The 26,933-nt window shown below is 32.0% G+C and overlaps 1 protein-coding gene across 7 annotated transcripts in view; it reads left to right on the forward strand.

Moving 5' to 3' along the window:
* Positions 1 to 3,041: 3,041 nt before the first annotated feature.
* Positions 3,042 to 26,933, forward strand: part of LOC132731846 (nephrin-like) — a 33,057-nt gene continuing 9,165 nt past the window's right edge. For 5 of the 7 annotated variants that reach the window (XM_060718124.1, XM_060718127.1, XM_060718126.1 and 2 more), the window contains exons 1-11: positions 6,779 to 7,003; positions 11,087 to 11,410; positions 17,449 to 17,730; positions 19,232 to 19,567; positions 19,956 to 20,243; positions 20,875 to 21,077; positions 21,656 to 21,770; positions 22,024 to 22,158; positions 24,553 to 24,684; positions 25,300 to 25,501; positions 25,861 to 25,880. In XM_060718124.1, coding sequence (XP_060574107.1) covers positions 6,937 to 7,003; positions 11,087 to 11,410; positions 17,449 to 17,730; positions 19,232 to 19,567; positions 19,956 to 20,243; positions 20,875 to 21,077; positions 21,656 to 21,770; positions 22,024 to 22,158; positions 24,553 to 24,684; positions 25,300 to 25,501; positions 25,861 to 25,880 — 2,104 coding nt within the window. In that variant the 5' untranslated portion in view covers positions 6,779 to 6,936. Of the gene's footprint in view, positions 3,180 to 6,778; positions 7,004 to 11,086; positions 11,411 to 17,448; positions 17,731 to 19,231; positions 19,568 to 19,955; positions 20,244 to 20,874; positions 21,078 to 21,655; positions 21,771 to 22,023; positions 22,159 to 24,552; positions 24,685 to 25,299; positions 25,502 to 25,860; positions 25,881 to 26,933 lie in introns of those variants that run through there. The other 2 variants (XM_060718125.1, XM_060718130.1) reach the window with 2 other exon arrangements.

Below are 26,933 nucleotides of genomic sequence, written 5' to 3' on the forward strand. Positions count from 1 at the left end.
ACAAAATATAGTAAAAACACCCATAAAAAATCATCTTCTCTAAATTGACAAAGGCTAGAGGTTAGATATTTAGCATGAAATATTGTGTAGTGAACCTCTACAAAGATTTTTTAAATTATAACCCTAGGGTCAAAATTGTCCCCGCCCCGTGGGTCATTAATTTTCACTATCTACCTCTATAGTAAAAAATTAAAAAGATCTTCGTGTCTGAAGGTTCAAGTCTTAGAGCTTTGATATTTGGTATGTAATATCATCTATAGGTACCCTACCAAAATTGTTTAAATTCTGCCCCTAGTGTAAAAATTGCCCTGCCCCAGGGACGATAGGCTTTCCTTATACATGTATGTATACAGTAAAAACTTGAAAATTCTTCTCTGAATTGACAAGAAGTTGGCTAATGTTAAGATATTTGGCATGAAACATTGCGTAGTGAACCTCTACAGAGATTGTCAAAGTTAAAAAGATCTTCGTGTCTGAAGGTTCAAGGCTTAGAGCTGTGATATTTGGTATATAATATCATCTATAGGTACTCTACCAAACTTGTTTGAATTTTGCCCCTAGTGTAAAAATTACCATGCCCCAGGGACGAAAGGTTTTCCTTACACATGTATGTATATAGAAAAAACTTGAAAATTCTTCTCTTAATTGACAAGAGGTTAGCTAATGTTAAGATATTTGGCATGAAACATTGCGTAGTTAACCTCTACAGAGATTGTCAAAGATAGTCATGGGGTCAAAATAGGTCCTATCAGACGGGGGTGTCATTCATTTTCACATTCGGAACTGCCTCGGCTATTATCTATAATAACCTCAGAAACAATACGGATTGAAAGTAGTTTACCACGTGGTTTCAGATGTAAATAGAAACAGAGATAATGTAAAACGAATGTATATATTTGACATCTTATGTCCGTTCCGGTAGTCTTATAATTAAAAATATGTCTGACAATAATTTGTTATTTAAATATGCCCACTGATGTTCAATTTTAAACAAATCCAAATAAATGTCAACATGTTGGTTTTTTGTACTTTCGCATTCTACAACCATGATAATAAATATATAAATAATGTATTGTTGGCTTTTGTACCTATGAAATCACTTACTTGCTTTTACAACATATATTTGAAATAAACGTGTCAACAACTCCCAGCATTAAATTACTATTTGTTAACATGTTTACTTTCTTAGCGTAGGTTAGTCCGAAATACAGCATCCGTTCTGTGTATTCATACTATTGTGTTCGATGTCCTTATCCGAAGACTGACGGAAAGGGCCGAGTAGTTGCGATTGTGATTTTCATCATGTACTTATAATAAACTTTTAAAAGATTCTCTTGTATGAAGGTACACGGCTTATAGCTTTTATATTTGCTTTATAATATCATTTATAGGTCCTATAGGCCATGTGAAATATGACCTTCCCCACCAAATTCACTAGTCTTAACTACATCGATAGATTCTTTTCTCTGATCCTTTACTTGAATAACATTATATTTGACATGTGCTCTTTTGTTAACAAATAGGTGTTGGTGAAATTATTATTATATCCACTGATTAGATAGGTCAGGGATCTTTGCATTAACGCAATGTTCAATTGTATAAAAACAAAAAAATCAACAACAAATATTCTACTTTTATATATTTAATTATATTCTCCTGAAAATTAGCTTAAATATGAAGGTATGTCGCTTTAAGATAACACTGAATTCATATCTTTTTCTTTCGAAACTATTTCCAATATTTCTGGATACCTCTCATAATTACCATTTATATCCTTTGTTTCTGTTCAAATATGTTTTAAGATTATGTCATGTATGTGCGTTTTATAAAAAAAAACTTTGAACAAATCATAATGCAATCTTTGCTTCTTATGCAGTTTTCTTTATAGTGATAGGAATTAAGCACTCATGTAAGTAAGAATATATTGATTTACATGTATACATCAAAAACACAGCATTTAACACTAAGCCAGTAATAATATGTATAATAATTTTGTACTTTTTCTTTAGTATAAAAATTGCATTGTTATTTCAGGTAAACTGAAGTTACGAAATGCTAAATAAATATAAAATATTGATTTCTATTACGGAATGTGTATAATGTTTTGAATAAAAAATGATATCGAGATCAACTAGACAAGGCGTTTTTCACTTTACCCAGCCTTTGACATAGCACAGAAACAATATCCGATGTGTTACCAAGCAGGACACTGCACAGAATTAGGAGAGGGTACAAGGGCAGGGGTGAAGGGGAGACTTGGTGGGACTTTTTCTAACAAAATTTTCAAAATTTTAAAATCAATTTAAGGACCTAGGTACAAACCGTATCGTAAAGGATTAACGCTTCTGTAAAAAACTCATTTTGGAATACCATAAATGATTTTTATCATGAAAGCAATTAAAGTATCTGAAGAAAAAGAAAATAGAATAACAATCAAAGATATTCAGAATAAATTTCATTTGCTTTCTTTTTGGGCCATTTTAGTCCAATCCTAGTAAAAAGCGTTACAACGCATTTCAGTTGTGGTCAATATGCACAAAAATGGTTGTTCTAAAAAGACTTGGTGACTAAATGCTCTGAAAATTTGCACTTACGTTATTGGTCAAGACCTAAATAAACGCTGCAAAAGTTTGGAAAAATGATTCTAGTCACGTAATGTCAAGAAACCTCAGTGATACCCCTTTAAAGTTTATTTAAGATTACAAGTAGAAGGAAGCAAAACAAAATTTTACATGATAAATGTCCCTATGTATTGATAAAAACTTCCTCGACAAACATCTCAAAACCATGTTTTCCACACGTATACTACTTTGTTTTATACTCAAACATTATTTTTATACTCAAACAGTACAATAGTTTAAAGTGCCATTTGCAATATATTAATTACTTTCTTACTTCACATCACCATATTCTAATTTAAAATAAATTTTCAAAATTTCCCGAAAATAAACGTGACTCTGAAGCTATGTCGCTGAATTAACATCCTTTTTTTTTCGAAAATAACACCTATATTTTTAAATACTTTTCATAATTTCCATTAATATGCTTAGTGACCGTTCAAATATGTTTTAGGTTACAATTCTGTGCGTTGTTTTCTTTTAAAACATTTAAACAAATCAAAATGCAATCTCTGCTTCGATATGCAGTTTTCTTTATAGTGATAGGAATTAATCACTCATGTAAGTAGGAATATATTTAAGTACATGTATACATCGAAAACGCAGCATTTGACATAAAGCCAGTAATGATATGAATAATAATTTCGTACTTTTTCCTAAGTGTAAAAGATGCATTGTAGTTTCAGGCAAACTGAAGTTACAAAATGCTAAATTAATATAATGCTTTAAAACATTGATTACCACTAAGGAATGTGAATAAAATTTTGAATAAATATGAAAATCGAGATCAGCTAAACAAGGCTTTTATACTCAACACAGCCTTTTCCCAAACATAAATCCGGTGTGTTACCCAGTAGGACACAAAACAAAATTAGGAGAGAGTACAAGGGCATTTCAAGGAGGGGAAATTTGGAGGGGCGATGTAATTACGAATTCTTTCAAATTGTAAAATCACTTTAAGGACCTAGGTACAAGTGGAAAAAGTATCTCAAAAAGATTAATACTTCTAATATAGAAACGTGTACAGAAACTTATTTTGGAATACATAAAAATATTTTATCATAAAAGCAGTTTTAGGGTTTCTATATGTGCTTATAACGTAGAAAAAAAACCAAAACATGCGTTCCTGACAAAACGTCATTGTAAACACTAAATAATAAGGACAATGACTGTTTATCTTTTTAACAAGTTTTGTTTGGAAGCATATTGTAAAAAATACTATTAATATTGTTTAGTTTATATTCTACCTGCCTCATTATAGGAAGAAAGAAGTCTATTTACTACACTTTCTATACAATCAAAAAACAGTTCATGTTATTATATATTAAACAAAGGTTACGATATATCTTACATAGTTTGCATAAAAATACTTATACATGTAAGAAACAAAATAGAAAGATATTTGTTAACTTTGCATTATATCATTATCCCTAAGAAGACATAACCGTCATATGTCGAAGCATTTGCTGTCGTAGTTATCTCCCTTTTACCAGTCTGCATAAGAAAAAACAACAACATTTTTATGGATACTAAAAGGCTAAAATCTAAAGTTATGTCTTTTCTTTAAATGAATTATACAGAATACATAATCGTGACTCAATGGATTATATTAAGAAGTATTCGACTTCATGTGTGATGTCACAAGCGCTTGTAAGCGCTTATGGAAACGCTCTACACTACGGATTTCTTGAAATTTTTTTTTAGAGAAATAACAACCTATAACAAGAGCTAGTCTTTCGTGCAATTAAACAACTCTTGGTGGATTTCTTAAATGTGTTTATCGATTTTTTTTCGAAAGTAGTGGAGCCGAAGGGCAAAAGATTGAGCGAAAGGTCGGTTGTTGGTCGCAAGGCGATATTAAGTTGATGTAAAGAGCGCTGTCTAATAAAATCTTTCAAGGTTAAAATAGACGTACTAAAATGTGAAGCTGGAGAAATATGATAATACATTTTATATCCTTTTATTTCTACTATTGTAGGTCTATCAATTATTGAAAAATTTAGTCCGTACACCGACTGAGCACTGCCTTTTTTCTATAACGTTCGTTCTGTTCATTGATACTCTGTGAATAAACAAACACAATTTTACAGATATATTTTTTAACCTACTCTTTACTTAAATCAAGATTTGTGCTGACAATATGCAGTGTTTGATTATAAAGGTAAACAGTTCTATTTACACTTACAGAGGAAAATGATAAACTAAACAACAATGATAAATAAATAAGAGAAGAAATATCTTGAAACTTGGCTGAAACACGTGTTATATCCTCAAAACGACTGTCACAATGTCGACCATTTTCATAGAGATTTACCACCTTACAAAAATCGTTCAATTTCTTGAAAACGGGGCTTATTTGTTTTTGATCTAAACATATACATTAACGCTATTTATTACAGAAGGTAATAGTAAAATGAACTCGGTAGTAGTGATCCATTCAATGTGCCCCTTGCATAGCATTATTTGGTCTCTGTTCTGCACCTTGAATATCTAACTTTTGAAAAACATAACATTTCGGCGGAAACAATCGCGTTACAAGTACCTGCTCAGAAACATTTGTTCGCGGTAGAACTGAAAATATTCAATTTTGTCGAATTAGCATGTTCACACGTTTTTAAATGTACATAACCGTGTCAAAAATCAAGATTGAGCTCGAATAAGTGGCATCCTGTACGCCATGCATATGATTCAATGATCGGGCCTCATCAAAATCTGAAACATAAATAATGGAATTTATAAGGTACCCATAGTTGACACCTTCGCGATAACATTTATTACCGTAACGATGTAGTCGTTCAAAGGATATCACGCTTTATTAGTTGTCTTTAAAAGGTTTATATATATCGGTCTCAACACTTGATCATGTCTATTTTTACTACTTAAGCTTTTATGTATCCAAATTCATAGACTACGCTCCCCAACTACGCCAAATTAATATCAACTTGCGCTCAACATCGAACCTCCCGCTCCGTCTCTTGCCCTTTGGCTCCACTACTTTCGAAAATATCGTTTTACAAATTTAAGAATTCCTTCAGGAGTAATAAATATTGCATGAAGGACAAGTTCTTATAACGGGTTGATATTTTTCTCATACACTTTTTAAAAAAGTCCGAAGGGTATGGCATTTTAATGATTGGGAAGCTCAATATTCTACAAATCGTCGTTCACTTCGTCAGGGAAAAAAAGTTCTCCCGGGTTTAAGATTACTTTTTTTGTTACAGCTTAGATCAATGAAAGCCCAAAACAATCCTACACAGAACTACATTTCCGTAGTTTTAATGAATAACAAGACAAAAACATAAACAAAACTTACAATTAGCGGTTTAAATCGGCCTTCCACTGTATCTTGGTAATGCCTTTTGCTCGTTTGACAGTTCACCGCAATTTTACAGTGGAGAGACAGTTTGCCGGGCGTGATAATAAGGCAAGTGAAATAATCGACAACCAGTTCCCTTCATATGAACAGATAATCGACAACCATTGCCGTTCACATGACCAGATAATCGACAATCAGGGCCCTTCACAAGAACAAACACAAACGACAAAAGGCTCCCCCACCCCCTGATCAAGTACGTGAGATAATCAACAACGAGCTCCCCCACACAATCAGACAAAACAATCAGCTCGTAACTTTTTTTGAATAACTAGGTCTCATTTGACCAAACGTGTGAAAAAGAAGTCAGCGCGTGATTGATTTAAGCTATTTTTAAAAACAATTGTTTTCACCCCTTTAACTAAGTTATTTTACTTATCCATCAATATGATACATGTACATGTATCACGTAAATAATTTTGTTTTACCAAAGTCATGTATCTAATATGTAAAAGTTGTTTTCAATTTTTTTAAGTGCTTTCAAAAAAGAAGAAAAAAGTAAGTATATTGTGGTGGATGTATTCTTTTTTCAATAAATTTCCGTTTTAACTTCTATGAATTACATATGTTTCATTACATCCGCATATTAATCATTCCAGAAAAAATCATTTTACTGTACAAATAATATAATATCAGCTATTTACTCATGAAAAGTTCCCCTGGGGCATATCTGTACACATCTAATTAAATATGACTATTTTCAAGTGTCCTATAATTGTTTAACATCCTTTTTTTCCTAACCTACTTACGATATATCTAGATAATTTAAATGTTCATAATAACCATTTATATTCTTAGTTTCTGTTCAAATATGCTTAAGATCGTTATTGTATTCTGTATGTGAAGTATGTGAATGTTGATTAAAAAACCTGTCATATTTAAACGTTGATGTGAACGTTGAGTTAAAGAAAGAACGAGAGACGTGTCATATTTAAACAAATCATAATGGAATCTCTTTCTTTAGGATTTACAGGTGTTATTTTCTTTATAGTGGTAGGAATCAAGCCGTCGTGTGAGTATGAATATTTGTTTACATGTACATACATCAAAACGCCTAATCCTACATGAAACAAATAATTATAAGTTTAGCAACTTCTCAAATGTTCTTCAATGTAAAATATGATATCTTTAAAGCAAAGTGAATGAAATATGTGTTTAAGAAATATGGTTTTCAAGATCAACAATGCATGGCGTCGTTCGCATTACACAGACTTTGACATACTCCAGCAACAAACACAAACACTGGTTAGATACCCAGCATGTCAGCAAACAAAGCTATTTATAAAGAAATGAAGTGTATAAGTGAAGCGCATATGAACGCTTTTGCCATTGTATAAACACCGGTCTCTCAAATATCGACCTGTGTCTTACGACGCATTACTCACCCCAAATGAGGGTAAAAGTGACTCCGACATAAAGAAGTCCGCGTAGGGATGACAATTTTATTTTATAAAACACAATATATCTTTTCAAGTGATTAAAATCGTTTATTGCATCCAAGAGATCACTGTTTTCCAGAGTTTGATATTGCAATTGCAATTGATAGTTCGATTGTGTTACTGTTTATTCAAATATTCAAAACAACTTTCACTTATGGTTTTAAACTAACAACCGACAAAATACCATCACGTGTATTGAACGAAAATGGGTTTGTATACCACTAAAGGATTGTATGGAAAAAGTTTAATGTTTCAACTGGCCGCATTTGCGTTTTGTTCTATTACTTCCGTGTTCAAGCCGCCATGTTAAAAGAAGTGCGTTCCCATCATGCTTAGGGTGGTTTCACACAGGTCAGTAAGACCGGTTTACACAATTCGCTTTTGCTGAATGATTAAAACAGTTACTATAGGAAAATCAAACGAACTTCCAAAACGGCAAAATTGAAAATGTGGAAGGCTCGGTTTGATTTTACTTGTTTATGAACGATACTTGAAAAAGAAAGCCTTTGCCCACGCTACCTAGTAGCAAAATTAAATATCAAAAGGAAATTTACTGATTTCCAATTACATAATTTGGTATCTGACGTACCTGCAGGAGAAACATTTCCCGTTTGCTATCTTTTTCAGGCAATGCTAACAGTTAGTGTCATGACCTTTAAAGAAAACAAATATCTAAAAAAATAACTATAATCTAAAAATAAGATTGTTTAAAGAATGACGTCTATCAACTGATTTACGAATCACTGGAATATTTCTAGTCTATACCAATGTTATCATTTACAAACAATACACGCTTAGTAATACAAATGGTTGCATTACTGTTTCTACACAACTTTACTTTCACCATAGATAACCAAAAAGTATCTTAACGGAGAAACCACATGAGAAGTGTTTAAAAATATTCACGGCATATATCTTTGAAATCATATATTATCTGACACGTATAAAGGCATCCGTGGCAGAGGCATTGAGGTCGTTGATTTCAAATCAGTTCTTCCTCACCGTTGTGGTTTCGACTATGCCATGTGAGGAAGCTATACAGCTAAGCTACAGAAAGTTGGTGCTTCTACTCAGCTGCCCGTTCGAGTTTAAAATAATGCACAGAAAGATATATGAGGTTTTCTGCAACCAGTAAAGTTAGAACGTCGCTATTTGACCTATACTGTATTGGTGTGACGTAAAACAAAAACAAAAAATCTGACATGTTAAATCTCACCCATTACAATAATTATACCACTTAATAAACATCCTTTACTAACTGGTCTATTTCCGATCTGTTAAGATGGCTCTTTTTATAAAAATGCAAGCATCCTATATATTAGTTAACAGTCAAATACATGTACAATCCACAACCACATTATATCAAGCTCTTTTAGTTATTTATTAATTTATTATTTGCTTGTTTGTTTGTTTGTTTATTTATGTATTTATTTATTTATTTATTTATTTATTTATTTATTTATTTATTTATTCATTCATTCATTCATTTATTTAATTATGCTTAGATGTAAATGCCGTTAACTGAGTGTTTGTTTCTTAACAATAAGAAACCTCTTTTGAACAGTTTCTTCCACATCGTTTTTTCCAAAACCCAATTGTATCCATAGTTCTATCAAAAATGACAAAAATAGTTGGCGTTCATATAAAAGTTTACTTATATTTGCGCTGTCGATTGCAATCACCCTGTGTGTTTTACTGTTAGAAAAACAAAATATTCTAGTACATGTACAGGTGCGTCAAATCACACTTTTCTGCATTTTTGCTAAATCTCAACTAAATAAATTCATAACGCAACTTGCATTGTAGGCAGACTGTATTTTAGGTCTTGATAGATATATAGATAGATACTTTATTAACTAAAACTTAAACAAATAATATATAAAAAAAATTTACAATCACATGACAATGGCATATATAGAAAGATTTAAAAAAAACATAGAGACGCACACACACATGGTAAATAAAACATTTATCACACGGAGAAAGAGGATAAGTTTGTGAATACAGTTACAATACAGTTTAAGAATACAAAAATCATACACAACCTAGATTAAGTAAGGTACAATATGCGAATAAGTTATAAAAAGACAAACTGCATATTTAGCAATTGTATTTTTTTAAATGGAAAAGCAGAGTTAAATGTATTTTTTTCTTATTCTTAATCAAAACGTTAGATTTGTATTATAAACGCGCTATACACTTTTTATTCAAGATAATCGCAGGAACTTGAAATTCTATCAATATTAATGATAATATCCAAAATATACCCCCTATACAGTATAAATAAACACAAGGAATGAAACGCCTTTTCCCCACCCCAACATAATTTACGCCGAACAAATCAACAAAACAACGGATCAAAATAATTTATCGGGCCATTTCGATAAACAATACATAAATGCATTAAAAAAAAATATTAAAAACGAAAGTACTATTTCAAAGATTTACCGTTCTTGTTTGGGGTTTCCCTTTCAAATGTACTTATAAAAGTAATTTGTTAAAAAGGTTTTACATAAAGATGTTTAAATATATTTACATAGAATAATTTTTATAAAAGTTGAATACATTCCTGTTATTTTTGGAACTTATTATAAATGATTTTAATAAATATTATTCTCCTCGAATCAAAATCCAGTGACGTCACGGAATGGAGTCGGCGACAAACTCAGATCGCGGGAAATAATCAGAAAATGTTGAATTATTCCTACATAGCTATGCTATTTTAGAAAGTTATCGGTGGTTTTTGATGCCTTTATGTATTGTTTATCGAAATGGCTCGATAGATTATTTTGATCCGTTGTTTTGTTGATTTGTTCGGCGTAAATTATGTTGGGGTGGGGAAAAGGCGTTTCATTCCTTGTGTTTATTTATACTGTATAGGGGTTTTTTTTTGATATTATCATTAATATTGATAGAATTTCAAGTTCCTGTGAGATAATGTAATGGAGTAATATTGTATAAAACACAACTTAAAAGATATCCCTAAACCAGATGTAATTAAACGATTTCAAATCAATTATTGTATTAAGTATATTTAAAAAAAACGTGTATCTTCACAATCTGGTCTTTGATAGGAATCAAACAAGATGCTCCGGCATCCATACCAATTTACCACACTTAACTAACGTGTGATATTACCAGTGTTTGTCCAATTTCCTGTGCGAAAGTTAATAAGGTGCCAGGTCAATATCGTTGTACAATATTTATAAACTTGGTCAATGTTCGGGCGCAAATATCTTAGTATCTGAGTCAAACTTTTTTACTCTTATTAAACAAACCTTTGGACCTAAAGTTTAAATGATTTTCAGAAAATATGAATAAAGAGAGTTTTGTTTTCTTCTTCCGGTTGTATTTCTTATACAATTTGCATAATTTTTGTATCGGCTCTACGGAGTAGTGGTGACATAAAGGGGTTTAATTCTCCGTCGTCTGTCTGTCCTTCCGTCTGTCTGTCTGTCTGTCCATCTGTCCGTCACAAAACTTGTCCTCTTATACTACTAATAGAATTTCAATGAAACTTTACAGGATTGATCGGAAGCTCAAGTTCTGGTGCTTAGTACACAGGTTAAATATTTTTGGTCCAGTTATGGCTATCATGAGGCGACACACATGATCACTGAAACTTAATTTGATATGAACAACTTATTTAAATTCAGATTTAATCACATGTGGAACTTTAAACTTCGAAAATCACAAAGTAATGGAATGTCAGACTGCACGCTTAATTTACACACCAAACAAGGAACAAACACACGAAATGCGCAAGTGGGTCAGAGAAATTAACTCAACCTCATCGAAAGTGATTTATAACTACAAGACGTCAAATGATGAAAGTAAATATTTCGAATCCAAACAAGGCGAAAGTTTCATCCTGTATATACCAGCAGTTAATTCAGCAGATGCTGGGGACTATCTTGTTCATTGTGGAGGCAGGCATTATACTCGCCGATCAAATTTAGGCGTATCCGTTAATACTAATGGTGAGTTATTTGTTTTTTTTTAAAGTATTTGTTTGAACAGCCAAAACGAGTTAAGAGATTCCGATTGAAAGTTTTCATTGATGACTTGCATTTCTAAAATGATTTTTTTTTTCTATTTCCCATACACCTTTGGTATATGAACTGAGCATTTGTTAAAACGAAATCTCAATTTTGCTTTGATTTACACATTTATTCCCAGTAGTATATATAATGCATATCTTCATAGAAACAATCAACAAACAAAATATTTTACATACTGGAAAAAGATGAGAACGAAAGAATAGTATTATATAATTTTCTGCTGCAAGCGACTGTAAATAAAATTTGAATTTCGAGCCAGTTCGAGGATCGAAATTCGGAATTTGCAAAGGCCGAATTTCGAGCAGGGGATTCAGCTCGAGCCAGCTCAGAAATCTAAATTATGAAATTTGCAAGGCTAGATTGTGAGCTAATATTGAATTTCGAGCCAGTCGTATTTCTAGCTGAATTGAAATTCTAGCTTGCATGAACATCGAAATTCAAATGATCCAGCTTGGATTGTATTTCGATTTCCTTGAACGTCGAAATGACTTAAGTAGAATTTTGAGTCATCTCGAAGGTCGAATTTCAACATAAAATAGAGAAAAACAGAATCCCCAAAAGAAAGTCCAACACGACAAAATTGAAAATGTTGCAGGCTCGGTTTGATTGAGCCTGTTCGTGGACGGTACTGGAAAGTGCAAGTTACCGTCCACGACCCCTAGCACCGGCTTAAGCAAAATTCAACATTTTACACGAAAATGGTGAAATTTTGAATTTAGAAACATCTGCTCATGTGTTTATACGACTGTCATCATGGAACCTTCAATGTGACACAGTATGGCACATAGATAGAGAGAGAGAGAGAGGGAGAGAGAGAAAGAGAGAGAGAGAGAGAGAGAGAGAGAGAGGGAGAGAGAGAGAAGAGAGAGAGAGGCAACATATCCTAAGGGTGATTATACAGTATTCAAGTAGGAATACTGGAGCCACCCAAGTTGAAAAGGGCAAACAAAGAAGACACTTAAATTACCACATAACATGTATACACAAAAATAATGTCGTGCTAAACGATCTTCAAGGATCGAAAATAAAACATCATTGATTAAATGTACGGGGAGACTTTTTACAACAGCCGCCACACGGCACACATAACACGGATGTGACAATAAAATAGAGAAAAACAGAAAGTCAAATGTCCAGCTTGAGTTAAATTTTGAGCCAGCTGGAAGAACAAAATTCAAAATTTGAAAAGGCCAAACTGTGTGCTAGAATTAAATTTTGAACTGGCTCAAACACCGAAACTTAAAGTAAGTTTAAGCCAAATTTTGACATGGAGTTGAATTTCGAGCTAGATTTAAATTTAGATTTACCTTTCAAATTAGACTCTTTCGAGTTTTAGATAAATTTCAAACACCAATTTCGAGTATAGAAATTCAAATAAAAAAGTATTTTAAGCAGCATTCCTCCAGATTCGTGATATTTCGTTGAAACATTTGAAAGTATAATTTTGTGAAGTAACCAAAAAAAAAGCAATTAACACATTATCAATGGCACTTGCAACCCAGGTAAATTACCAAAAAGAGGTTACAATATGCAAAAATAACCCTTACTGTGTTAGTAACGCAGTATAATATTGTGATAAAAACTAAAATACATGTATTAGTCATTTATCGCACAAAACATGTAAATTATTACTTGAATCTTGAATCTTTTTACTTTCCCTAAAATATTAGTACATTTTTCTCAAGTTTGATTTTATTGACAAACTTTGGTTCATTTTAGGCATGCTGCTTTAAACTTCGAAGTAGTTCGAAGATCAAATTCAAATAGCTTTAGCTGAATTTATAGCTGGTGGCAAGCCAGCTCGAAGATCGAAATTCAAAAGTTACAAAGGGCGATTTTTTACCTAGACTGGAATCTCAAGCCAGACTGAAGATCGAAATTGAAAGGAAGCTTAAGCCAAATTTCCAGTTTGAGTTATATTTCTAGTCAGCTCAAAGATCTAAATTCAAAATTTTCAATATTTTTACAACGTTCAATTTTTGTGGAACAATAATATAATTGATTGTGAAAATACGTCAAGAGTCATTTTTTTTAACTTCAAATGTCAATTGAAACGAAGTTTCAAACCACAGTTTTGACAAAAGTAGTTTGGTCTGGAAAGTTAACGGTTTGTATACATATAATTATACAAAGTGTATAATTTAGAAAAAGAGGGAAAATGATCCGTTTGCAGCAATCGGGACAGAGACCGTAAAGCTTGAGTCATTGACTGTTCAGCTTGACAAATGCATACTTGATGCAGACCGGTGCTTCACTATAAAATATTTCCACCAAAGTAGACATGAGTACAGCTCTCGTTACAAGTACTATAAGGACACTTTATTTAATCGTATCGTTGATGACATTTATCATAACGTGAGCTGCGCTTGTGCACATGTGGTCATGTTTGTTAAATGCACAGAGTTTTATGCCCCCGAAGAGTGGCATATTAAAATCGAACCGTCCGCCTGTCTGTCAGTCCGTCCGTCCGTCTGTCCGTCCCGCTTTATACATATAGACAGTGGTGGTCGTGTCCGCTCTGAAACTTCAGTATGCATGAAAGGATTTTAAATTTTCTTTCATAAATGAAATTACCATACATGTATTGTGAGTCGCAAACAAGATTCGGGTTTCTACCACTAAGGTCAAGGTCACTGTGGGGGTTCATACTTTGTCATTTTTAATGTTATATAAATATATAAGGTGGTGGTCGTGTCCGCTCTGAAACTTCAGTATGCATGAAAGGATTGTAATTTTTTCTTACACATATGAAATAACCATAGATGTATGCTGTGTCGCGATTCGGACTTGTGTTTCTACCACTAAGGTCAAGGTCACTGTGGAGGTTCAAACTTTGTCATTTTTAATGTTATATAAATATAGAAGGTGGTGGTCGTGTCATCTCTGAAACTTCAGTTTGCATGGAAGGATTGTAATTTTTCTTTCATATATGAAATAACATAGATGAATGTTGTGTCTTGATTAAGACTTGGGTTTCTACTACTAAGGTCAATGTCACTGTGGGTGTTCAAACTTTGTCATTTTTAATGTTATATAAATAAAGAAGGGTTGTTGTGTTCGCTCTGAAACTTCAGTATGCATGGAAGGATTGTAATTTTTCTTTCACATATAAAATAACCATAGATGTATGGTGTGTCGCGAACAAGACTTGGTTTTCTACCACTAAGGTCAAGGTCACTCTGGGGGTTCAAACTTGGTCATTTTTATGTTATATAAATAAAGAAGGTTGTAGTCGTGTCCTCTCTGAAACTTCAGTATGCATAGAAGGATTGTAATTTTCCTTTCACATATGAATTAATCATAGATATATGGTGTGTATGTAACAAGACTGTGGTTTTATACCACTAAGGTCAAGGTCACTGTGGGGGCTCAATCTTTGTAATTTTTCTTTGTATATAAATAAAGAAGGTGGTGCTATTGTCCCCTCTGAAACTTCAGTATGCATGAAAGGATTTTAATTTTTTTTCATATATAAAATAACTATAGATGTATAGTGTGTCGCGAACAAAATTCAAGTTTCTACCACTAAGATCAAGGTCACTGTGGGGGTTCAAACTTTGTCATTTTTAATTTTATATATTAAATAGAGAAGGTGGTGGTTGTAGGTGGCGGTTGTATTCGCTCTGAAACCTCAGTATGCATGGAAGGATTGTAATTCTTCTTTCACATATAAAATAACCATAGATGTATGGTGTTTCGCGAATAATACTTGGGTTTCTACCACTAAGGTCAAGGTAACTGTGTGGGTTCAAACATTGTCATTTTTTATGTTATATAAATATAGAAGGTAGTGGTCGCGTCCACTCTGAAACTTCAGTATGCATTGAAGGACTTTAATTTTTCTTTCACAAATGAAATAACCATAGATGTATGATGTGTCGCGAACAAGACTCTGGTTTCTACAACTAAGGTCAAGGTCAATTTGTGTGTTCAAACTTTGTCATTTTTTATCGTATATAAAAATAGAAGGTGGTGGTCTTGTCCGCTCTGAAACTTTAGTATGCATGAAAGGATTTTAATTTTTCTTTTATATATAATATAACCATAGATGTATGGTGTGTCGCGAACAAAGACTTGGGTTTCTACCTCTAAGGTTAAGGTCACTGGACGTTCAAACTTTGTCATTTTTATTGTTATATTAATATAGAACGTGGTGGTCGTGTCCGCTCTAAACCTTCAGTATGCATAGAAGGATTGTAATAATTTTTCTTTCACATATGAAATAACCATAGATGTATGGTGTGGCATTTGTCACGTTGTGTGACAGCTCTTGTTCTATTTCCTATTCAATGCATTATCTTGAAATTGTCTCCAAATATCAGATAATGATTATCTGCAATGATTACAACACATAAATTAAGATGAAAATGATGAAAGTTTGACTGTACTATCCTCGAAGTTAAGGTTATACCTACGTTTGTGTGCAGTTGTGTATATTTTCTATAAAAGTATTAAATATTATTGAATTAACAAAAATAAAACACATAGTAAAATGTAGATTGGTGTTTCTAATTTGACAAGTATTTAATCACATACTTCTATGATATGTGAACGGAAATAAATATATGATTAAATACACATACGTCTATGATATGAGTTGTGTATATTTTTTATAAAAGTATTAAATATTATTGAATTGAGCCGCGTCACGACAAAACCAACATAAAGGGTTTGCAACCAGCATGGATCAAGACCAGCCTGCGCATCTGCGCAGTCTGATCAGGATCCGTGATGTTCTTTATCAGTTTCTTTACTTGTTATAGGGTCTGTAAATGGTGGTCTGGATCCATGCCGGTTGCTAACCCATTATGTTGGTTCGCTTACAGACCCTAAAACAAGTAAAGAAACTGATAGCGAACAGCATGGGTCCTGATCAGACTGCGCGGATGCGCAGGCTGGTCTGGATCCATGCTGGTCGCAAACCCATTATGTTGATTTTGTCGTGACGCGGCACAATTAACAAAAAAAAACATAGTATAAAATGTAGATTGGTGTTTCTAATTTAACAAGTATTTAATCACATACTTGTATGATATGTGAACGGAAATAAATATAATTATTATGATTAAATACATAACATGACGTGTACATACATGTATTAAGTAATTGTCTTGATAAATTGCTTGATACTAACGGTTTTTAAGGCATCTAAACCTGGCGGCGGCTCGGGTGATATTCATTTCACATTTATATAGGAGGAAATTAATTTTCAATTATTTCAATTAAATTCAGAAAAGAGGAAAAGTAGAAATAGAAGAAAAAATGATACTTTACTGGTTAAGCCTAGTCTAAAAAACACGAATTGTCAGCTCAAAATTCAGATTTTTGCAATATGAATTTCTGTCTTCGAGCTTGCTCCACAATAAACTCTAGGTTTAAATTCGGTCTTGAATGATTTTGCAAATTATGAAACTCTTGCTCAAAATTCAGCTTTAGCTTACCATGGCTTTTGGTCTTTGAACTAGTTCAAATGTCAACTCATGCTCGAAATTAGGCTTTAAATTAGATATCTTAAATTGTGATGTTCCAGCATGCTTGAAATTGAGCTCAGGCTCGAAAATCGGCCAAGCTGCTCTTCAAGCTGGCTTGAAATTCAAATCCAGTTCGGTATCGGCTTTTACAAATGTTGAATTTGGCCGTGGCAAAATTTAAATTTCGATCTTTTACTGTGTCGAGATTCAGCTTTGTTAGATTTGAAGTTGCTCGAGGTTCAAAGCTAACTCAAAATTCAATAAAAACTGAATTTTGATCTTCGATTTCAGTGCTAACTTTTCGATGCTTGTTATATATACCTTGTAGTTGTAAGATGCAGACAAATACATGTAATTTTTAAGGAATTGTTAAATTTTTAAAATAATTATATCTAAACTACACTGTAGGTTGCATTTGATTGCCTCGTAAATCTTATTTCGCCTATTCCTTTCTGAACTTTGTTATAAGTCTCCTTTTCATCTTAGGCTGCCCAGAAAGATGTGGCAAACTTTCAACTACAAACAGTTACGTCATAGAAGGAGATCCAGTTACTTTTCAATTTTCTGTTGATCCTGGTAAAGACATCACATGGGAAAAGAAAGTTGAGACTACCTATACACAACTCAAAGATCAAAAGTATATTATAAGAGTGGTACAAGAGAAAAAAGTGCACAGCCTCGATATTCTTGAAACAGAATATAGCAATAGTGGAGAATACAGAGTAAATTGCGGTGACACTGTGTCGAATTCGATCTATCTGAATATCGGTAACTAAAACATATTTTACCACCTTATTTACATCAATTGATAAAATATTTTAACAAGTTTTGCAAAGAAAAAAAAAAAACTATCATTATCCTTTTGAACAAGAGCTGTCCAAAGTGCATCACCATCCATTTTTCCTAGTGCAAGTTTATATGATAAAAATACATAAGAAATTATTTAAAAAAAACAACAACAAAAAACAACGCAAAACCGACGGGAAATTAACAGCACCGAATAGTACACAAATATTTTTTGTATCTGATGGTTTTGTGGGCAAATAAACAAATGTAAAAAAGATAAATAAACATAAAATAACTTTCAGAGTATTCTGCTTTTTAGAAAACCATTTCAGTTTGAAAAATGTTTAAAACTTCAGCACAAACACTACGAGTTTAAAGTGAATATCTTCCATATTTATTTGAGAATTCAACTTATCAAAAGGAATAACTAAGAGTTAAATTTAAGTTAAAAGACGCATAACATTGCTGACTATAATTTCAAAAATATCCGACCTTTTGATATGGCTTCAAATTTTGACAATGGATAAGTGCTTAGAGTTTGAAAAAAATTAAAAGTCATGGGAAAATGGAATTTAACACTTAACAGTTCCAAGTGAAGTTGACCTTTGACATGTTGACATGGCAACGAGTTTGACAGGTAGCAGTATTTTATCTGAATCTGCATATGTTATTTTATTTATTTATTTATTTATTTATTTATTTATTTATTTATTTATTTATTTATTCTGTTTTTCACTATTTTATTTTCCTGAGTTATTGCACTTGTACAAGTCCCAGTGACCATTTGTCCTGAAAAAAGTTGTAACGGGAAAAATGTACATGCACAGCAATTTATCGGTGAAACGTTTTATAGTTTATTATTACAGGTTCATGTGATTTTGATATTTGACCTAATGACCTAAACATAAGTTGGCATGTTGCATCTTTAAAGTTTTTAGTTCCTCGGATGATACATTTCGCTTAAGTAATAGCCAATTTTGTTCAGTCATTACAAAGCCTGTTGACAATGAAGTTCCATGAAAATGAAAATATTTTTAGCATTGAATATAATGACCATGCTTGAAAACCTTACCAACGACGATGCTTATGCTATCCCCTTGATAGCCTTTGACAAACTTTACTGATATTGATATTGATCGGATTTCGAGACGTTAACGTTGTGATCATCATTTTAAACACAAATTTTAAATTGCTATTGCAAATTCAAATGTTGTTTTTTGTTGTTGTTTTTTCGCACAACGTCATTAGCAATAGGCATGGCATTTTAATGTTTTGTGCAATAATGTTAAATAAACGTCTCAAAAAGCGCCTACATCAACGAACTGCACTGGAGTGTGTATAACCATGGATTTGTTTGATATGTGCTACAGACAAGTTATCTGCATTTCCAAGTTAGACAGAATATCTGGGTTTTTTTTGGTATTGCTCTCCGATTTAGTTTAAAATAACACAATCTGTTTGATTAATTTTCCTTTAATTTCAGTGTACAGTCACCCATCAAACCCAGTATTTTCCAATGTGGTATCCAAGTTTTACTGCAATAACAAGGAATGTATATTGGCTACTCTAAATAAATCAGTAACGGTAGAATGTTACGTAGAAGGTGGATCAAAACCCATAGAACTTAACATGTTAAAGGATGGAGCTAAACTAACAAATACCAACAAAAACAGTAACGACATAAATACCATAACTTATAACTATATTAGATACAGCTTTATACCAACTATGTCAGATATAAACGCCATGTTTACATGTACAGTAAACAACCCGGCCATTCAAGAACCATTGGCAACGTCTATAATGCTATATACTATAGGTATGTGTTTAATACGTTCAGGGTGGTTTTGGTGGAGTTTACGTTGCAGCATTACTGAAGGAAACCTCAAGCGTCATCTGTAGAAACGGACACATCATGCAGAAATTATTTTGTACAATATTTTATTTAAAATTGGTTCATACACTTGTCATTTCATTACCAAAAAAAAAAATGTCTGTAATTTATCGTTACTTTACCAATATTAATAATTATGTTAATTGGTAAGGTGTAAAAATTTTCTTAACCGTATCACATATTTTCAGCAAATGTCATTGAGCAATATAAAGAGCGTTTTATTTATGATTTAACGCTAAGTAAGTTTAAAACAAAGAAATGAGAAAAGGTTGATGTAAAAAACTTTAAATTTATAAGTACTTTTATATTTTAGTTCCCCCAACAAGTATTGAAGTGAATGTCAACGAGCTAATAGAAGGAATACAAGGTGAGGTTCAGTGTATTGCAAAGAATGGCAGACCGCCGTTGAAGTCGGACATAAATATAGGTAGTAAACAAGAGACTAATACAACAAAGACAGTTGACAAAGTTTCGGCTAATCTGTATACAATCACTATGTCGGTAACTAAGAATTTTACACGGATTCATAATCAGGAAAAGGTATTGTGTTGCAACAATATTGGCGAAACTACATGCGAAGATAAGAACCTTAACGTATTATGTAAGTTTCATTCATAATTTGATTTTTTATTCTGTTTTGGTATTGGTTGATTGATTGATTGATTGATTGGTTGATTGATTGATCGATCGATTGATTAGTTGATTGATTGATCATTTTGAAAAAAAACGATATAAACAGTACGTGTATTTATTTATTTATTTATTTATTTCAAATTCTATTTTTGACAGCTTGTGTGTGAATTCGTTTTTATCCATTTTTCCTGCACAGAAATGTGTATTAATATACTCTTAACTTTACTGATATTTATCTGAAAATGATCTTCAGAAAAGTTGATCCTTTGGAGGAAAAAGATATTTGACCAAAAAGATGCATCAGATTTGAAGAACAAGAAATATAATTATGTTGATAGATCACTCAGTGTCAGATCTCACATTACATTATAAAGACAAGATAATGAAACTTGTATGTACATTTAAGGATGACAAAAATATTAATGCTGGGGAGTTTGAGACATGAAAGCAGTACATGTAGGTGTTTGTTGTTAATATTTAAATTTAAGAGACTTATGGTAAGTGAGTCCCGCTTTATAGATTGATTAGGTTTCATTATGTAACAGCATAACTCTGTTTCTGATATCTTTACCGATCACTTATATTTCAAAATAAAATAGTTCCACCAAAGAATGTTATTGTTGAAGAAATTTTCAAACGCAATGAAGAAAATGGAGACACCGTGATAACATTGAAGTTTATAGCCGCAGAATCTAATCCTAGAAGCTCTATTGACTTAAGTGGACTTAAACATGTCCAGCGAAAGATGGTCGATAACAGGAATGACCCGGATAATGAAACGCATGGATGGATATATACAGCGGTAAGTGAAATATTTAAACGCCGCTCTCTGTCCCTCTCTGTATGTTTCTCTCTCCGCCACTAATAATAAATCATTAGTAAACAGGATCTGATCTGGCCCAATATTTTATTCGTGTTCAATTTGGAATGGTTTTGTTAATGATTGTCTTAAAACGTTTTGAGAATTTCATTGGAGCAATGGTCTATTAAAATAGGAAATGGTTGTGTCATAGAATTTATTCAAAATTACATTTTTTTTCTAATTTCTTATACATATGTGGCTATATTATGTATTTATTTGTACAAGAAAAAAAAGAAACACATTTCTTTCATAAAACAGAATAGAAATATATGTTCTATCTAAAACATTTTTTATAGTATACATAAAATATTGGATGGTTTCTTTGGCTTTTCCCAAAGTTAAATGTTTACCACAGTTTGTTGATCTGCATGTCCACAGACTCGTTCAACTGATATTTACTATTTTGAATAATTATCAACGCATCAGCTTGTGTTTTATTATGAAATAAGATGAAAAGATGTACTTGTATATACTTCAATATTTATATTATTTTAAGATAATATTTCTATAATTTTCAGGTCTGGAGCTTCAATTTCACCAAAGATGATGATAAAAGGGAGATAAAATATGAAGTGCAAAATGACGGTTTTCCCGACCTTGAATTGAGTAACATATATACATTAAACATAACATGTGTGTTATTTGTTAAATTGTTTATTTTGTCATTTGTATTTTGAAATTTGTATTCTTAAAAGAAATTTAAACAGTTAATAGAAAATCTGCAAAATCTTTAATAAAGATTATTAATTTTACAATTCCTCTTCTGAAAAGAAATTCAAAAGACTGTTATGGAATGGTATTTTGAAACATTCTTTGTCAATTCATGAACATGTACTATATGAAACTCCTTTTTCGTTTTTTTTTATATTTACTTCCTTTATTTCAGATTATCCAATAGTAACAATATCAGAAAATGAACATAAAACTGTTTACCTTGGTGAAGATGTTGATTTGACATGCGATGTAGACAGCAATCCCCTATCAACACTTTCGTGGCACAATCAGACCGCCGTAATTGATGGTAAATAGCAGACAATTAAATGTTTTTGAAAATATTAAAGAAAATAACAAACCTTTTCAACATATAACATTATGAAATTTAATTCTTACGCAAAGTAAGTTTTCTATGCATATCTTTTCATTGAAAGCTATTTCATTTGTTTTTTTTTTAACTTTTTTACTATTTTATATTTCCGCCAAAAATGTCTAAAATGTAACGTGTGTCTATGCTGGTATTCTGTATGAGCTTTTTTATTTGTTGCGTAACCTCACTCTGGTACGCACAATTTAAATGGTACGAGCAGGCACCTAGGTAGAACCACTGATCTTTATAGCTTCTGCATCTGTGAAATTAGGGGTTATTGATTTGACGTGAAAGACATTAAAGGGAAAGACAAGGCTAGAATAAAAACTTGATTTCAGAAAAAGAATACTATAAATAATAAATCTGCAAATTTTCTGCCGCCAAATAATGATATTAAACGAATGATAACAAAATTTAAATCGCTAAATCACCGATTTCTACATATCAGTAGGCGCGGCCATGTTTGTGTATTGGCCGTATAAAAACAGGTGCGCGTGATGTCATTTCCCCACATCTAAATCTAGTAGAATCGTAGCGAAATATTAATATAATAAAGTATTGACCAGACAAATTAATTTTGACAGGAGATGTAGAGGTCAAAATATGTAAAAATATCCAGAAATAATAAATAATAAAAAATAAAGAAACAAATAAAAAATCAACGTCTACCGGTCGCACAACTTCAGGCCAGTGATGCCCGTTACTATTTTCATTAAAGTCTCATCTTAATGTAATTAAACAATATTTCACAGATTTTATAAATACACATGTTATTATTTAACAAAGTTTCACAATCAAATAATGCAATTAAATAAACAAACGCACCAACGAATAATTGGCTGTTAATTATTCAACGGCGATAATTGTCATTATTATAAAAATCCTACTAAAACGTGTTCTTAATAGTACATGTAATTAAATTTTTGCAGTTTGATTCTGACTTTCAAATTAAAAGGTGTGAACATATGTTATAATTGATGTACACATTTCAAAAATTTAAGTTACTCTTTTGAAAAGTAAATTGTAAACATGTCTGTCAACGTATAATGCTGCGTGGTATTTATTTACATCGTAATCGTAGCCTAATATTAACTGCAGGCAACACGTTTTTATTGGCTGCTCAAAAATCTAATTTGCATAATTTATTCACACAATTGCTGGTTCTTACTACTTATGTCTAATACTGTGCATTATCCATTTTAATTGTTCCTAATTTGCACCAAATGTTCCTGTCACACTGTGTACTGACGATTTTTATTGCTCCTTGTATGCCTCTGTGCCGACAGACCTTTTGATCATGCACAATGTTGCCCTGATTGGTTAATCACCCTTGTCAAATATTCTAATGACGAAATGACATCTATTTTTTTTACGCTTCATCAGTGAACTGAATGACCTTAGGGGAAATTAAGTTCCACACTGTCAAATTATACTGTAAATAACAGCATTTCATAAAATAGCAACACATTTTTTTTTCATTTACAAATAATCATTTTAAATATTAAGTAGATTTATGATTTTTTGTTTTATTGGATTAAATTTACGGTAGTAGAAATGCGTATCTGTGTGGGAAAGGGATTGGGTAAGTAGATAACGTGGAAAAAAAGCTATAAAGAACTGGATAAACCGGAGAATATGCGTAATTACAGGGGAATGGGCAACCTGTTGCTGTTGGTACCAGTTTTGACTGGATGCCTACATAATCTAACGGACAGTTTTTTTTTCATACGATATTAGTCTGGCTGCCGATTTTCCTGCGCCATTTTCATTTTCTGCATATTGGATTTAGTTGATATTCTACGCTGAAATGCTTAAATCATGTGGTGGGATCATCAGCAAGCTTGAAAATCGGACAAATGATAATTAATGTCTCGGCGTCTTCAATTAATTAATTAAAACAATTCAGTTCCATATGATGTTTTCATAAATAATATATAATGTACGCAATAAGATTAATAAGTTCTTCATCAAGATATATTTCAGTTGTACAAGCGTGTACACCTATACCGGAAGTGGGTGTAACACGTCACAATCTCGGTCTCGTCTGTCTCGCGAGAGTGACAGAACGCCAAAATGGCGGCACCCGTGAACTTATTTCTCAAGTAAAAAATAGTGTCTTAAAACACGAATTTCTCACCTATAGAATTGATGTCAACAGAAAAACTGTCATGGTACCTCTTTTTAAATCATGAATATTTATATTAAACAGACATCAATCCATCCATTCCTATTCCTTTAAGCATTCGATCAAAGAGTCCACTATTTGTTCTCAAGTACTCAAAATGAATCAATAATCTAAATAAAAGTCAGATTTTGTATTTATTTTTATAGAGATATTCGGAGCAAAAAGAATTGAACTTCATTTAACAAACGTTTCGACAGACCATTCCCAGACATACAGTTGCAAGGCTCAAAATGGAATTGGTGGAATTGTATCAAGAAATATAACGCTTACTGTAAAAGGTATAACCTGTACGCTACAAACATTAGTGTTATATTCATGTTGTCTAAAATGAATTACAAGGGAAAACTTTAGATACATATATGTTGTTGGAAAATAGTATGTGTCCATAAAGCTAAAAACTCGTTTTCTCTTGAGTGATTAGAAGTAATTTAAGCTAATCTAAGCTACTGAGTATTATAAAACTATAACTAAAACTATATTTTGATAATTTGTTTAATCCCATAGGGAAGTGCAGTAGACAACTTGGAATCACCAGGTCTTTACATATCCTTTTCAATGTGTATTTACTTTGTTTACTTTTCAAATATTATATTTGTCCTTAAATTTGATCGTTTTTCTTTAAAGAAAAAGCACGATTATATATCAGCATACAACTCATATATTATTTCAAAAATTAATGTTTTGGCAAATTTGAATATTTTACATTCACAACTTTACTCTGAATATGGCATGAACGATCGAAAATTTGTAAACACACTGAAAAGTCGTTTTTTTATTCCAAACTTCGGAAGGGTAATTTGTGTTCTGATCAACTTATTTATAAAACCTATTCAACAATTTTGATGCATTCTATTTGATTCGATAGATTAATTGCCTTTTTTACAATTCTCTAGATCCATCTGAAAGACCAGTAACAGAAGCAATCAAACCATCGGCCGAGTCAAACATCGCCTCAGTCGTTGGGCCAATTATTGGCTGTTTATTGTGTGCGATACTTATAGCAGTTATTGTGGTTCTTATTATACGTAAGAAACGACAGAATGAACCATCAAACAAGAGGAACATTCATGAAACTAAAATTGAAGAAATAAAACCGTAAGTATCATTACTTATTATATATGTTACTTAGGATATTACATTTTCCTTTCCGTTGATTTATCGTACACTAAAACGTAGCAAGCCAATAAACTGTAATTCCTTTTTTCTTGTTACTAACAAGCGAATACACAACATATTGCATTGTCAGGTTTTAAATAAAAACAATCGCACAGAAACTGTTCGTTTTCAAAAGTATAATTTGTTAATAGCATGCGAAATACTTGAAACAAAAGATGGCATATATAGTGCTGAATTGGGTAACTCTCGGCCCACAATAAATTAATAATAAACAGTATAGCTACATAACAAAAGAAAATGCTTTCTTATAGTGTTTTACCTCTTTTTACTTTCAAAAGTTTACATCCGACAGGAAAGGGTAAGCTTTCTATAACAAGCATGCGTCTGCTTATGTTACATATGAACTTGTAGTACTTTCTATTGCAGTTTACTTTATCCTCTTGCATGGTGTAAATCTAGCATCTAAAATCCGCTGTGTTATGCCGATAACGGCCCTCGGAGATATTCAACTGATTTCGGAAAGTTATGGCATTGGTCTTAAATGTTGTTGTTTTCTTTGGCAATATCAGTAGGTCAGTTACCACAGATGCATATTAAATACCTAAGTAGATTTCGGCAATGACGTAATGACATTTAACTGAAGCTACATAGCACAATTTGTCAAATTAAATGATACTACTGTCTATTTGTCATTACATTGTGTCGAGAATTTGCATTCGTTACCAACAACAAGTTGACATTAACTATACATGCATTATGATACATTGTTCGGTTTTACTTCCTGATTAGACGTCATGATAATACTACGAAGTGCAACACGTTTACTTATTTTTCTTTGTATTAAACGCAATTAAGATATTTTATTCCTTTATGTTCACCACTTACAACTATGTTTCATTTGGATTCATTATTTTATACTTCATGTTGATGTAAATGTTTAAGTTTAATGTATACGTACTGCAATGAAACGCATCGCTTTTCACATGTCTTTGTTAGATCCTGTTCTAAATACATCATTAAATGTGTATTTGATAAATAACGTTACATTCACAGCAGTCGAGTAATTTATAATAAGATATTTGACATAAGTGTTTTCTTACCTGTCTTTGGAAATCGTTTTCTGAATATTCTGTAAAAGGGATAATACGTAATTAATTTATAAGAAGTTAACATTAATTCTCGAGGAGTTAACATTAATTCATGTGGAGTTATTATTAATTCATAAGGGGTTAAAATTGTTTCATAGGGAGTTAAAATTGATTCATAAGGAGTTAAAATTTATTTAACGAGGAGATTATAATCTTAATTCATAATGAGTAAAAACTAATTCACGAAGAGATAAAACAAATTCATAAGAAGTAAGAATTAATTCACGAGGAGTTAAGATTAATTCATGAAGAGTAAAAGTAAA

The sequence above is a fragment of the Ruditapes philippinarum genome, unplaced genomic scaffold (genome assembly GCF_026571515.1).
Source record: "Ruditapes philippinarum isolate M1 unplaced genomic scaffold, ASM2657151v2 ctg4888_1_1_1_1, whole genome shotgun sequence".
In the NCBI taxonomy this organism is placed as follows: Eukaryota; Metazoa; Mollusca; class Bivalvia; order Venerida; family Veneridae; genus Ruditapes; species Ruditapes philippinarum.